This window comes from Canis lupus, chromosome 38 (genome assembly GCF_003254725.2).
Source record: "Canis lupus dingo isolate Sandy chromosome 38, ASM325472v2, whole genome shotgun sequence".
Lineage (NCBI taxonomy): Eukaryota > Metazoa > Chordata > Mammalia > Carnivora > Canidae > Canis > Canis lupus.
This window is the reverse complement of record NC_064280.1, coordinates 11,574,670-11,589,090: the sequence shown is the minus strand read 5'-3', so window position 1 is coordinate 11,589,090 and position 14,421 is coordinate 11,574,670. Positions and strand designations below refer to the sequence as shown.

Below are 14,421 nucleotides of genomic sequence, written 5' to 3'. Positions count from 1 at the left end.
TTCTAGAATTTCACACTAATGTTGAAGCCAATTTTCCCTCCCTCATATTCATATTTATTGAGTAGCTTTAAAGAGCAAGGCAGTGTGCTAAGCAGTAGTAACAGAAGACACCCATGTCTAGCAAAGAAAATGTCTTATAATTTCTTCACATCTCTGAATTTCAAAAGTACCAGTAGAAAGGAAGACAATGTCTTGTTGTACCCTTCTTCCCCTGGGTCCCAGAATTCAATTAAAATCATGTTCCATCTTGCCTGATCCAAAGTGTTTTAGATGAAAGGAACCTGGAATGCAGGAGCTATATCTGTAGAAGTGTAACTACAATACATCCAGTAAAGTATCATGCAAACAGAGATGCTGAAAAAGTTCATTTGATGATAAAAGAAAATCAGATAGATAGAGAGTTAAATAGCTACACAGAGCTTTTCAGCAAGCTATTCCTTTATGACTATAGCCTGCAGGACTGCTCATGAAATAAAATAATCTTGTAATCATGTAACTTCAGATTTATTGCCTTCTCTTTTTAGCCATGGGTCTCTCTAACCACAATTCTGGCAAAGTCCAGTTTGGCATATTGCTATTCAAACGTATTCGAAACCCACGACGGGCTACCCTTTAAAAAGGCATTAATGTAAGTGCCATGGGAAAATATACTCCAAGGTTGTAGATGAATTGATATGATTTCCTTGATTGTATCTTTTTATTTATGAGGCATAATTTATGAGCAGTGGAGAACAAACTGCAATGAGTGATGACTAACTACAGCCAAAGTCATAAATCAGGAGCAGTGAAAGAAGTGGTGATTTTGATCGAATCTATTGAATTAGCTGTTGGCCTTAGCCAATACAGGTATTGGAAAGACCTTTTTAATATCTATTTGTCCCCCTCATGGGAATGTGATAACAATATCATTACATGCCCCTAGGAAACAAATAATTTAATTGTTTGTTAACATGCAACCTATTTACTTATTAACTACTGGCATGGCCATTCATGTCAGGCTTTTGTTTATTTCTGATGTGAATTGTCACAAAAATATATTCACATTCTCTAGTTTAATAAAGAATGATGTTGCTTCCCTCGTGCTGTTCAATATGAATATGTCATAAATTTTGTTGAAATGCTTTTGTATTATCAAGAATTGCCAGTATTCCACAAGGGAAGCATGTTACAAAACATCGCAGAAGTTACATAGAACTCAAAAATGCCTCTATATCTTAATCCTTTGAGAGTAACAGTTATAATACAATTCTTATAATATAAGCAGCGTGGAAAAAGAACAAAATCTCAAATTGCTCCAAGGGCAAGGACAGTCACTGTCACTTATATTAGAAGTCAACAGATTAGGGGTTTTCTGTTAAAGATCACTGGCTAAATTTGGTTATTCCTGCATTCCATTTTTGTATGGAAAATAAGAGTGAATACAAGAATAAATAGACATCAATTAGATGCTAACAGAATAAGCAGCATCACTAAACTGTTCCCTTGGCTTTAACAAGACTTGTAGCATGATGATATCTTAGCCTAAAGAATCAAAAAATATTTTTACACTTAAGGATATTTTTAAAATGATATGATAAAGGAAAAACACATCAGGAAATCCCTAGAGATTTACATTAAGAATTTGTCTTTGCATTAAGACTACACTTGGAAAATATCAGTCCTAGGGAATGTTTCTTCAGAAAGCTACAAAGCACTAAAGCTTTATGTGAGGAAAAAGCACTAATCTTTACAGTTAAGTGTAGAAATTGGACTAAAGAATAATTAGCACAGTGATGTAAGCACCCAGTGGGCTACCACTCTGGGAGAATTTTCAGATCTATCTCCCCTTCCCCTGTCCTCCACAGAGTCATGTCTCTTTTACAAAAATGATTACAAATGCTTCTGTTCACAAATTCTTGCTTCCCTTCTGGAATCAAGTTAAAAGGAGAAATGTGTAGAGAGGAATTGGGAGCATTTAGAATAATATACTACAAGGGAAAAATGGATGCAACAAGTTCTAGAAATATCATGATTTCAAGAAATTTATACCTGGACTGAAAACTAGCTAGCAAATAGTCGTTCTACAAAGTTAATGAACTCTGGTTCTGTTTAGAACCATGACCACTGTAATGAACTCTATGATGATTATTGGCAGCTGTAACATCTTCAAACAGATACATGCTTCATGCTTTTTTGAATGACTAAAGGTAATGACAAAGAAAATGCAGAGTACAACTCTAAACAGACGTCAGTTGAATAGAAATTTAAAATGTATAACACCTGTTCTGTACCTGGTTCTACAGAAAATAGCCTTCTGTGTTTCTCACACAATCTTGGAAATGTGTTGGAAAGGCAGGTTCCAAGGTCCTTTCGCCACAAATTCTGATATAGGTATCCAAAATGATTTTGATGATCATAGCCAAGAAACACTTTTTGACAAAGACTCCTTTGGTGGAAGAATCTAGGAGGCAGTTTTAACCAGAGAAGAGACGATTAAACCCATCTTTTCCACAGCAGTGGGATTTTGGCAGCTTGGTGGCAGATGTTGACACTTTAGGTAATGGGAATTTTTTGAGGCCAAATATGGTCATTAGTCCTGGGAGGGTGGGGAGTAGTAAATAAAAGAACAATTTCATTTCTTTAATGGACGATAACATAAAGATGGTAATAGTCACTAGTTAGGTTTTTTAAAATTAGATTGAAAACAGAAATATGAACAGAAATTAATCTATTTTTCTAGTCAGTTATAGAATTTATGGTTAAATGGTTTTAGTGATTTTGTTTTTATCCAAATAGTCAATCTATGTTTTCTATGACATCTTCTTATATTATAACTCTTGTCATGGTTGCAACCGAAGCCTTAGAGAAGAAAACACCCCAACTCAGCCAGTCCCAATTTGTTCTTGTTTGTAACAGCTCTTCACTGGGAGGTTCCTAACTCTTAAAGTTATTATTGTGTGTGTGTGTGTGTGTGTGTATGTGTGTGTGCAAGTGTTCACTAAACACAAATAATTGTTTTAGTGAGAAGTTTAATCATTTTTTTTATTATAAAAGAATAAAGATGTTCAGCTGGATAATGTAGGAATAAGGATATTCTAAATAAATTAAAAATTAGGAGTATCCTTGATTTTTGTCATTTTGCCTTGAAATTCATAAGCTTTGCTGGCTCCCACACCATTAATATGTCCCTTCTTTTCTGTGAGCAGCCCACACAAAAAAAAAAGCCCACATTTTTGTACCCAATGATCGCAACCAGAAATTGTGGGACATAAACCAGATGGATTGGCTTGTCGGTTAGGTGAAAGGTAGGTAAATAGGTGGTGATGGATGGATGGATTAGAGAGGTGACAAATAGAAAAAATAGAGATAGATACAGTAGGCAACTCCATATTCACAAGACATTTTATTTCTTGATTCTTACATTGTTTCATTAAAAGATCAGATCATATTGCTCAAAATTTGCCATGCAAGATCTCTGCTTCTTTCTCCACCCTACAAAGATGGATCCAAATATTGGGGTCACTGTTTCACAGTAGAAATCATAAGCATATGTTAGCATTTTTTTTTATTTACTTATTTATTTTAAAGATAGAGTGCACGAGTGGGAGGGGCAGAGGGAGAGGAAATCCCAAGCAGACTCCACACGGAATGTGGAGCCTGACTCCGGGCTCAATCTCATGACCCTGAGATCTTACCCTGAGCCAAAACAGAGTCAGCCATTCAGCCACTGAGCCACCCAGGCACCCCTCTGTGAGCGTTTTTATTCTGAACCCTGAACTTCTATACTTAAGTTCCTTTGTGTCTTGCTTCACTGGGCATAGGCAGAAATCCACAGCAATTTTTGGGTAAAGGACTTTTTAACCTCAATAAACAAAGAGGATACCAATGACAGGTTCTTTTTTACATTTTCCTCTGGTAGTTTGGTGTAATAGAAACACTGCCTTGTGGGACAAGTTTTGTGAAATCCATAATTCTTCATTATTTCAGTCAGCTTTCTCTTCATTGTAACTGCTTTCATTTCCAGAGTAGCTCATGTAAATAGGCTGATCCTGCTTTGCATAAACACGTTGATTTATATGAATGCTATTTTGATCTCAAATTGATTGAATACTAAAAAGAAAGACTAAGAAAAAGAGCACTATATTATGAAGGTCTCCCTTCAAAGACAAAAGACACTAAGTCCTACATACATTCCCAGTTAGTGATGAAGAATTTACAATTGCCTCGTTTTCAGAACAGAACATTTCCAGAAATACAGGGAATCACTATAATACTGACGCTCAAATATTTTAAAATACCATAGATTAAATCACATTTTGGAAATAGGACTTGACCCAGTAAAAATTCATCTAACACAGGGGGATGTGGGATGAAGTTTTTATCTCACAACACCAGCTTAATAGTATTCATTATACTCCATCTATATTGAAAGTGAAAGCAAAAATGAATGTTCATAATCTGGGGCCAGACCTGTGCTAAGCACTTTCTATAGATTTTACTTATTTCTTTTTTTTTTCAACGTTCCCTACCTGCACTGTTACTGTCTCCTATTGGTGCTCAGTAATTAATTGGCAACTTGCTGAATTTTTATTTTATTACACCTACTTTTTTATTTTCCTCGTTTTCTTTCCCATCCATTGTGGCCTCTATTAAAATTCTATATGCCCTTTATTTAATTAAATAAAGAGGTCATTAGTCTGAGGTGGCTCTAGTGCTTTGAAGGCCTACATAAACAAACCAAAGTCTAAGCTGGTAAATGCTTCAAGATTACAAAAATCAAAACACTAAGAACAACCAATCTTATATAGCCAATAGGCTTTGAACTATAGCCAACAAATAATTTCCTTTCTTTGCTTCTGCACATTCCCTATGTAAGGCTCTCCTCTGGTTCCTGTCCGCCAAGTGCTCATAACCACTTCCAGTTTGGTGCTGCCCCATCAGAATTGTATTTTTGCTCAAATAAACTCTTAAAATTTTTAATACTCCTCAGTTTATCTCTTAACACCCTAAATCACTAACCAAAGCCCCACTCTTGGCAAAGAATTTGATATTAATAAGTATCCCTTATTTTGCTACCCCTTCCCCCAAGAATATTTTCTTTTCAAACTTTGTCACTCTCTTTGTAATAAAAAATGTTCTTCCCTACCTCCTGGAAAGATATTTGCATTAAAGAGATTAGTCTGGATGTCCATCAACAGATGAATGGATAAAGAAATGTAATATATATATATATATATATACATACATATATATTCATCAAATGTAATATATATACATATATTCATCAAATGTCTATATATAAAATATATATCTCTTGATATATATATATATTTCTTTTGATATATATTTTTATATATATCAAAAGAAATCTTGCCATTTGCAGTAACTTGGATGGAACCAGAGTGTATTATGCTAAGTGAAATAAGTCAGAGAAAGATGAATACCATATGATTTCGTTCATATATGGAATTTAAGAAATAAAACAGATGAACATAGGGGGAGGGAAGGAAAAATAAAATAAGATGAAAACAGGGAGGCAAACTATAAGAGAAGCTTAACTCTAGGAAACCAACCGAGGGTTGCTGGAGGGGGGATGGGGTAACTGCATGACAAGCATTCAGGAGAGCCATGATGTAATGAGCATTGGGTGTTATATGCAACTGAGGAATCACTAAATTCTACAACTGAAACTGATAATACATCATATGTGAGCTAAATTAAACTTTAAAATTAAATAATGAAATAAAATAAGACCAGATTGCTTTTACAAGAAGTTTTTTAAAAGATCTTTGCAAATAAATAATTACCTAAGTGTAAAAAAAAAAAAAAAAAAAAAAAAAAAAAGGTTGGTCTGTAGCTGACTGAGAGGCCAGAGACTCGCTTATCAGCTCTGAAAGCTTTCACCAAAAACCTCCAACCTACTATTCCCATGCCAAGTGACCTTGGCCACTTCAGAGGAGACTAGAAGAGCAGCCCAGTGGCAGTATGGTTTCCATGAAGTGGTTCTCCCATTGCTGAGACAGTGCGCTCTCCCTACTTCCCTGTGCCTATGAAAATAACCCCCCCTCCCCCAACACACACAATGGAGACAACCGGGACCCATGTATCCATCCTCACAGGCTAACTTAACCTACTCCAGAACTGCAGATATTTGTCTATGGACGAGCCATTTCATTTTCATGATCCTTGGTATCTTCCTGCTGCGTCTGGATGACATACCGAATCAAAAGCATGGTTTATGTGAAAGAGCAATAATAGAGTTTATTGAAGAGCAGAATTCTCATCTCAGCTCTTGTAACTTCCATCACCAAGAGAGTGACATTTCCGGAGCCTCAATTTTCTCACGGGTAGAGGGGGCTGAGCACGCATTCTGCAGCCACCCTACGAAGTTGTGTTGTCAGGACCAAGATAAGACCTGTTAAAGTGTTTTGTAAATTGTAGGGTTTATACAAATGTGCGTGATTATTATGCACCTGGTGAGACAAAGTGTCAGAGCTCTAAAGAGGGCAGGTTCTGGTCTGTAAGGACGTTAGTTGTCTCTTAAAAATGGGGCTTCTGGCAATCCTATCAGCAAGGGGCTGGAGATTTGCATTTGACAGCGATCTGAGAGCAGTTCAACATCAGAAATTTTACTTTTCCAAAGGAAACCACTAAAAAAAAGGGGGGGGGGGACAAGGAAACACTGATGGAAGTTGGGCCTAACTACTAAAAGTCTCTCCAATATTTATTCTCTGGAAGATATTATTGATGCAAAAGTAAAGCAAAAACTAAGCTTTCACTGCAGAGTATTTCACTATAGTCTGTTTCTAAGCATCTCATATTTTAAATGTTCTGCATGCTTTTTAAACCTGGAACGGGTGTGCTATAGAATTAAACAAGTTTTACAGACTTTAAAAGCTCAGGACAAATATATATATATATATATATATATATATATATATATATATATATATATATAATTTTATACATATAGTATAAGACAGTGAATGAGAAAGAAAATTTCCTGAAGTTGGATTTGCACAACATGAAAGCTTACTAAGGAATACTCTCACTCCTAAACACGCAGACGGTCTTCTTGTATTGCCATTTAGATCTATCATTCTGATTGATCACTGTGTAGTTGGCTGTTATTGGGCCTAATTTAACCCTATACACTCACACATCCATCTACTCTGTCTATTGTACCTGACATTCTACAAATTACTTACTCATGCAAATGACGACCTAAGGCAACCTTTTAGGATATTCGTGTTTAATTATACAAATGGTTCTTGATAAATAAGATTATATATCCTTCCATATGTTTATCCCCTCCTTGATGAAAGGAAAATTTAATTTTCATGCAGATTTGGTGGGGACGGTGTTTAAGAATTGCTGAGTTTTATGTAGTCTGCAGATCCATTCAGGTTGCAGAAGCTGACAAAATCACTCTACACCCCACACAGAGACAACGAGTTTTTCATTAGGCTTGAACCAGCCTGCTGCATTCTGAAATGAGGGCTCCTCATCAGCCCCCATGTGACCAGGGTTCACATGGTCAAAGGCAAAAAAAGAGGAAGGACCTGCTCTCCTCTGTGATTACAAAGTTGCGAGATCCAAGTTTATCTCATTCTGTTGTGTTTGGTTGCTTTTGGTTGCCAACATTTCTTTCAGCCTGAAGTTATCTTGCTTTTAAGTAGTCTTATTGATTTCTCTTTGAAGGTTTGGGCAGTGAATTCAGCAGGAAAAGCCCCCAGTACTTGGGCATGGTGTAGAACTGGGCCCGCCCCCCCAGAAGGTCTCGGAGCACCCAAGTTCCATGCAGTCTCTTCCACCCATGCAGTGGTCAACATCAGCGCCCCTGAGAAGCCCAATGGAATAATCAATATTTACAGGTTGTTCTCCAACACCAGCGGGGTGGAGACAGTGGTGAGTAGCAGAGTAGTACTCTGTGCAAAAATCCAGGACTGGTTTATTCTTTAAAAATAAACTACAGTGCCCTGGCCTTTTCTTCTATTTGTCCATGATGAACTTAGTACAAAGATCTATCTGAGAGACATTGTGTTAGGAAACATACAGAAAACATGTGAATATTCAGGGAAAGAAGTCTAGAGGTATCAAAGACTCCACAAACATATGGAACCTAAGACTTTAGCAACAATTAATTTAATTAGAAAAAGCACATCAAGTAATGGCATACAGTAAAGGATTGACATGAGGCCATTGTCAGTGGTGTAAATGTTAATATGAGAAAGAAAAAAATGGAGCAAAGACTATCCTCAGAATCCCTGTTTTGGCATGAGCAAATCTCTAATGACACATTGAAAACTCAGTCTTTCTTTTGGTGACTTCAAGAAAGTTTCAGCACCTTGAGAGTGCGCAGAAGGGCTTGGCCAGCACAACTCTTGATCTGCTGTTTGTGTGTTGGCACATTTGGGGCACACGAGAGAAACACAATGGACAGTTTAGAGAAATCATCTTTCACGCTGAGTTTTAGTGAAGCCACCTGCTGAAGTGACCCTAATAACTACACCAGTTCCTACATTATTTATACATAGAGCCTGAGAGCCAGTGGGGTGAAGCCTCTTCTCTGTGGTACAGTATGTACCATTCTCACATTCTCAGGAGTAAGTGTAGGTTACAACACTTTATTCACAAAAAAACCTTATGGAGAAGTAAGATCCTACTATGACATTATAAATTATTTAGACCAATTTAGGGAACAGTTTGAGTAAGTGTGGAGAAATCCTTTGAGGCCAGAGTTCCAGGTATCAAAACACAATTTCAAAAGACAATTTGCAAGGAAAGAGTTCTCATATTGAATGTTAAAGGGATATTAGCATATTTCTACAGGGCTTTGTATTCAATAAATATAGATGATGTAAATACAATCAACCCTTGATTATCCACGGTTATAAGATGATAATATTAATAAACTAAAATAATTTATATTTGGAGTGCATTGTATGCATTTTTTAAAATAGCAGATAACTCTTAATTATATGTTGCTTATGTGAGTATAAAAATTTATTTTCCAGTTTCTGAACTCTTTCATTACAGAGTTCTTAATAAAATCCCAATGAGATTCTTAAAAATGCTCTAAATAAGCCAGAAAGTTTATAATACAACAAAGATGGTTGAGAAAAAGACTATGTTTCATATACACCAATACCCTCAGGGGAAGAGTTGGACTCTCCAGCTCTTAAATATTAAACATAAATTATTTAAAAAATAACATACAAATATATAGGATATATATTTCAAGCTCTTAAATACTTACTCTAACATGGATTTGAGGGGGTTTTTTGGCCCAAGAGACACATGCAGGTAACAATGGACCTTCATGAATATTGAGAAATATAATTCAAATATAGATTTTGTTTTTTGAAAAGGCATTATTCTGAGGGTCGTAGAATTTAATCAGTATTTTGTGTGTTTCTGTTGGTGGAAATGTAAACTGGTGCAGCCACTCTAGAAAACAGTATGGAGGTTCCTCAAAAAGTTAAAAATAGAGCTACCCAGGGTTCAGCAATTGCATTACTAGGTATTTACCCAAAGGATACAAAAAAACTAATTTGAAGGGACACATGCAGCCCAATATTTATAACAGCATTATCTATAATAGCTAAATTATGGAAAGAGGAACATCTGAGTGGCTCAGTGGTTAAGTATCTGCCTTTAGCTCAGAGCATGATCCCGGGGTCCTGGGATTGAGTCCCACATCGGGCTCCCTGCAGGGAGCCTGCTTCTCCCTCTATGTCTCTCCCTCTCTCTGTGTGTCTCTGATTAATGGATAAAGAAGATGTAATACATATGTGTGTGTGTGTGTGTGTGTGTGTATATATATATATATATACACACACACACATATACAATGGAATTGATTCAGCCATAAAAAAGAATGAAATTTTGCCATTGGCAATGACATGGATGGACCTAGAGAGTATTATGCAAAGTGGAATAAGTCAGTTAGAAAAAGACAAATACCATATGATTTCACTCATATGTGGAATTTAAGAAACATAAGGGAAAGAAGGAGAGGCAAACCAAGAAACAGACTCTTAATTATAAATTTTATTTGTTTATTTGAGAGAGACAGAGAAAGCAAGCCTGAGCAGGGGAGCGGCAGAGGGAGAGAGACAAGCAGACTCCCTGCCGAGAGGAAGCTTGATGTGGGGCTTGATCCCAGGACCCCGGGATCATGACCTGAGCCGAAGGCAGACACTTAACCAACTGAGCCACCTGGGTGCCTCCAGACTTTTAGTGATAGAGAACAAACTCCTAGAGAGGAAGTGGATGGGAGGATGGGTTAAATAGGTGATGGGGATCAAGGGGTGCACTTCCTGTGATGCGCACCAGGCATTGTATGGAGGTGGTGAATCACTAAATTGTACACCTGAAACTAATATGACACTGTCTGTTGACTAACTGGAATTTAAATAAAAATTGTAAAATATATATATTTTGCTGGGTGTCTGACTTGATCAAGTTTTGGCTCAAGTCATGATCAGGATCGTGAAGTCAAGCCCTGCCTAAGGCTCTGTGCGCAGTGTGAAGTCTGCTTGGGATTCTGTCTCCCTCTCGCTCTCCCTCTGCCCCTCTTTCTTACGCACTCTCTCTGTCTCTCTCAAATAAATCTTTAAAAAATATATACATATTGCCTGTTTTATGCCATATTCTAGTATCTATGGGGATAAACAATATTGTGCCTTATGATTTCTATCCTGTTACCTCAGACACCTAACTATAATGTCATTACATTTTTTTGCACAATTAAGTTATGCCTCACCAAGGAGATTGTCAATTCCTTGAGGGTAAATGCTATACTAAATGCTCTGGTGCCTCTCCCAGGGGATGGAGCATGGCATTCCCTTTATAAGAGGTGGGATACATGACGAACATTTAAGAGTTGTCTGTGAGCTGGGACCCTGCCTCACGTAGTGTTTTCTGTCTTCCTACAGCTGTCTGAAGGCACGGCTACCCAGCAGACTCTTCACGGCCTACAGCCCTTCACCACGTACTCCATTGGGGTGGAAGCCTGCACTTGCTTCAATTGTTGCAGCAAAGGGCCAACGGCAGAGCTGAGAACTCATCCAGCTCCACCCTCGGGACTGTCCTCTCCCCAAATCCAGATGCTGTCCTCAAGGACAGCTTCCTTCCAGTGGAGCCCACCCCTGTTGCCCAATGGTGTCATTCAAAGGTAGTGGGCCAGACAAAAGGATGAACACGCCAAAATAAGACATGCGCACAGACTTGTAGCTACCCAGCACTACCTAAGGAAGACTTGTTTCTTAAGCAAATACCTATGGCAAAATAGACAAGTAAATTGATTTGAGCTGTAATGTTCCCTACAAAGTGCTTAAATCATAAAATCAACTAAATAGAAAAACGAACAACCAAATTGCCCTTAAATAGGAAAGATGGTGCAATGTGTTTGCATTCATTGAAAGAATAGACTCCTCCTCGTGGTTCCCTGGAATTATTCATTCTATAGGCCTCAGCTGGAACATAGGAAGCATCTGTGGTTAAATCAGAATTTCCTTGATCTAATTTAAAATGTTGTAACAAACCACTGTTTAGAAAAACAAAGAAGGTATTTCACTCAAAATAATCTGGACAAAAAGATACTATTTTGTTTTGTTCTTTGTTGGTTGATTGGTTTTTATTCACTTGTTTTAACAACAACAACAAAAAAAAGATATTCTTTATTTTCAACAGAGGAGAAAAAGTTTATCACTCTTCTCTGAAAAGAGAGAAATCTCTTATCTCTACTAATAAGAATTGCTAGTTGCTGGCCAGACAGCAACATACGTACACATGTGACTTCTCTTCCCACTTCTCTGGTTACATCTCCTGCTCACTTTGAATGACGTTAAATAAAGTGTTTCTGAGAGCAGTTTCACACAAATGGAAGTCATAAAGAGCTTGTGGTTCCATGAACACCAAATGTCTCCTCACAGAATATATACTCCATTTCAAAAGAAGGTTAAACTAATCTTACTGCCTGCTTTCTCCTTCTAGCTATGAGCTTCAACTCCACGTGGCTTGCCCTCCCGATTTAGCAGCTCCATGTGCTCCCAGCCAAGCAGAGACAAAGTACTCGGGGCTGGGGCAGACAGCCAGCCTAGAGGGCCTCCAGCCCTACACCACCTACAAACTGAGAGTGCTGGCCCACAACGAGGTGGGCAGCACGGCCTCTGAATGGATCAGCTTCACCACCCAAAGAGAATGTGAGTACAAGTGGCGGCCACCATCAGCCAGAGAGGTAGGCGGGCAGCCAGGGGCCCCTCGTTATGAAAAGTAGGGAAATGGACTTTTTGAAGGGATTGAGCGAGTATTCAGCTGCACTGAGTGCTACCGAGACATCAAGGAAGATGACTATTGGGGAAAAAATGCCTATTGTGTTTAATAATATGGAGGTTAAGAGATATTGAAGAAGATTTTTCATGTAGCAATAGGGGTGAAAACCAATTTAGTGGAAATTGAACAATCCATGGGTAGGATGAACATAGACAAACATTTGAGACTTGAGATGATTTCTTTTTTCTTCTTTCTTTCTTTTCTTCTCTTTCTTGTTTCTTTCTTTCTTTCTTTCTTTCTTTCTTTCTTTCTTTCTTTCTTTCTTTCTTTCTTTCATTCTTTCATTCATTCATTCATTCACCACTCCCTTTCTTTTCAAATTACATGGCATGGCATAATCCAGAAAGCATTGAGATACAGCACTGTCAAGAAAAGCAGAAGAGCAATTAACTAATTAATTGGAGCCTCCTCCGATCTCTATAAAATAACTTCTTTGCAGAATTTATAAGGTAGATATGTCTATTGTTTAAAAATGACAAATACAAAAACAGGGTGCCTGGCTGGCTCGGTCAGAAGAACATTGGCTCCTGATCTCCGGGTCATGAGTTCAAGCCCTATGTTGGGTGTAGAGATGACTTAAATAAACTTTTAAAAATAACAAATATAAAAAGTATTAATAAAATTAGTACTTACAATCAGAACCAGCTACATCATTTGCAGGGCCCAGTGGAAAATAAAGCTACAGGGCCCCTTATTCATAAATCATTAAGAATTTCAAGACAGTAGAACATCAAACTAAGTTCATGACTCTTTTATGTGAGGGGCCCTGTGCAGCTAGCTCTGCAATTCACACACCCGTAAAGCCAGTCCTGCTTATAATCCCACCACCCAGAGGCAATCACATTAGTGTTTTGCCATAATTTATTCCTTTAATCCTTTTCTCATGCAGTTTCTATTATGTGGCTGAGATCATACTCTAATGAAAATTTCATAGTCTGCTTTTTAAACTTGATGTGATTTTATTTTATTTGCATTTCCCATGACATTAAAAAGGCTTTAGCCACCACGTTGAATGGCTATATAATTTTCATCCAATGAATTGGTTGGGCATTTTAGTTGTTGTAATACTTTTCTTTATAAATATGGTGAGAAATTTCTTTGGGAACCGGTCTTTGAATGTCTGATTATCTTCAAATTAAATTTCAACAATGGAATTTACTACATCAAGTATTTTAATATTTTAAGGCTTTGAATACTTATTGCAAGTTGGCTTCCCAGCCACATTATATCAAATCATAATCTCATCTTCAGTATTTGGCATTGGCAGTTTTTAAAGTAAGAGTCATACATTCATGAACGTCCAGTGCCTCAAACAAAGATCTTCATGTGACTGAGCAACATGGAAGGATGTTAGCAACAGGTCAGTCTTAGAGAGGACTTGCTTGTTCCTCGCACTGTTCAAGGACTTTACAAATAATTCTCATCACAAGCCGATAAAGTAAGGGCGATTGTCCAAATGTACAGAAGAGAAAAATGAAGTGGGACTGGGGACCAGACACTACAATTCCAAGATACTGTTCACATAGACCAGAATCCAAATGGAGGATCTGGGAACTGGACCATGAAGCCTCCCCAAACCAAAGCCAGAGCTGAAGTCACCTCCCAGTTTCCACCCTCGGAAGTGGAACTATTACTGTAAATTCATGACCACCCAGCTCAGCAGCACCCTCAGTACCACCATGTTACACTGGAATAAAGATTTCAGACCTTCCCCACCCTCCTCAGACTTCCCAGAGCCTCCCACCCTCCCCCCAAACATGCCCATCCCCTCACTCGCCCTTCCCTACATTCTCTGCAGAACTCCTTGCCTCTGAATTCACCAGGGTCAGAGAAGTCACCAGTCAGTAGTTTGCCCCCTTCCCACCCCAGACCTCTGTGCCCACCTGCAATGGGTTTTATTTCCTCCTGCAACGAGGAAGGGTAGTTCTTGTACCTGAAACAATCCCACCTCTTGTGCCTTGAATAGCAAGCACCCTCTTGGCTGCTGACCATCCTCCTCTCTGCAGCCTTCAGTGAACCCGGGTTAGAGTCCAGGTTGTTTCTCTCTAACCTGTCCCCTCTGTTCACTGCCACATTCCTCCCTTCACAGCAGAACTTATCTGA

At 38.1% G+C, this 14,421-nt stretch overlaps 1 protein-coding gene across 1 annotated transcript in view; it reads left to right on the top strand.

Moving 5' to 3' along the window:
• The window catches only part of USH2A (usherin), a 686,658-nt gene that overhangs the window by 653,340 nt on the left and 18,897 nt on the right, over window positions 1–14,421 (top strand). Inside the window, 3 exon segments of the mRNA XM_025420646.3 lie at window positions 7,681–7,887; window positions 10,920–11,158; window positions 11,980–12,188. Of these exon segments, the coding sequence (XP_025276431.3) occupies window positions 7,681–7,887; window positions 10,920–11,158; window positions 11,980–12,188 (655 nt within the window).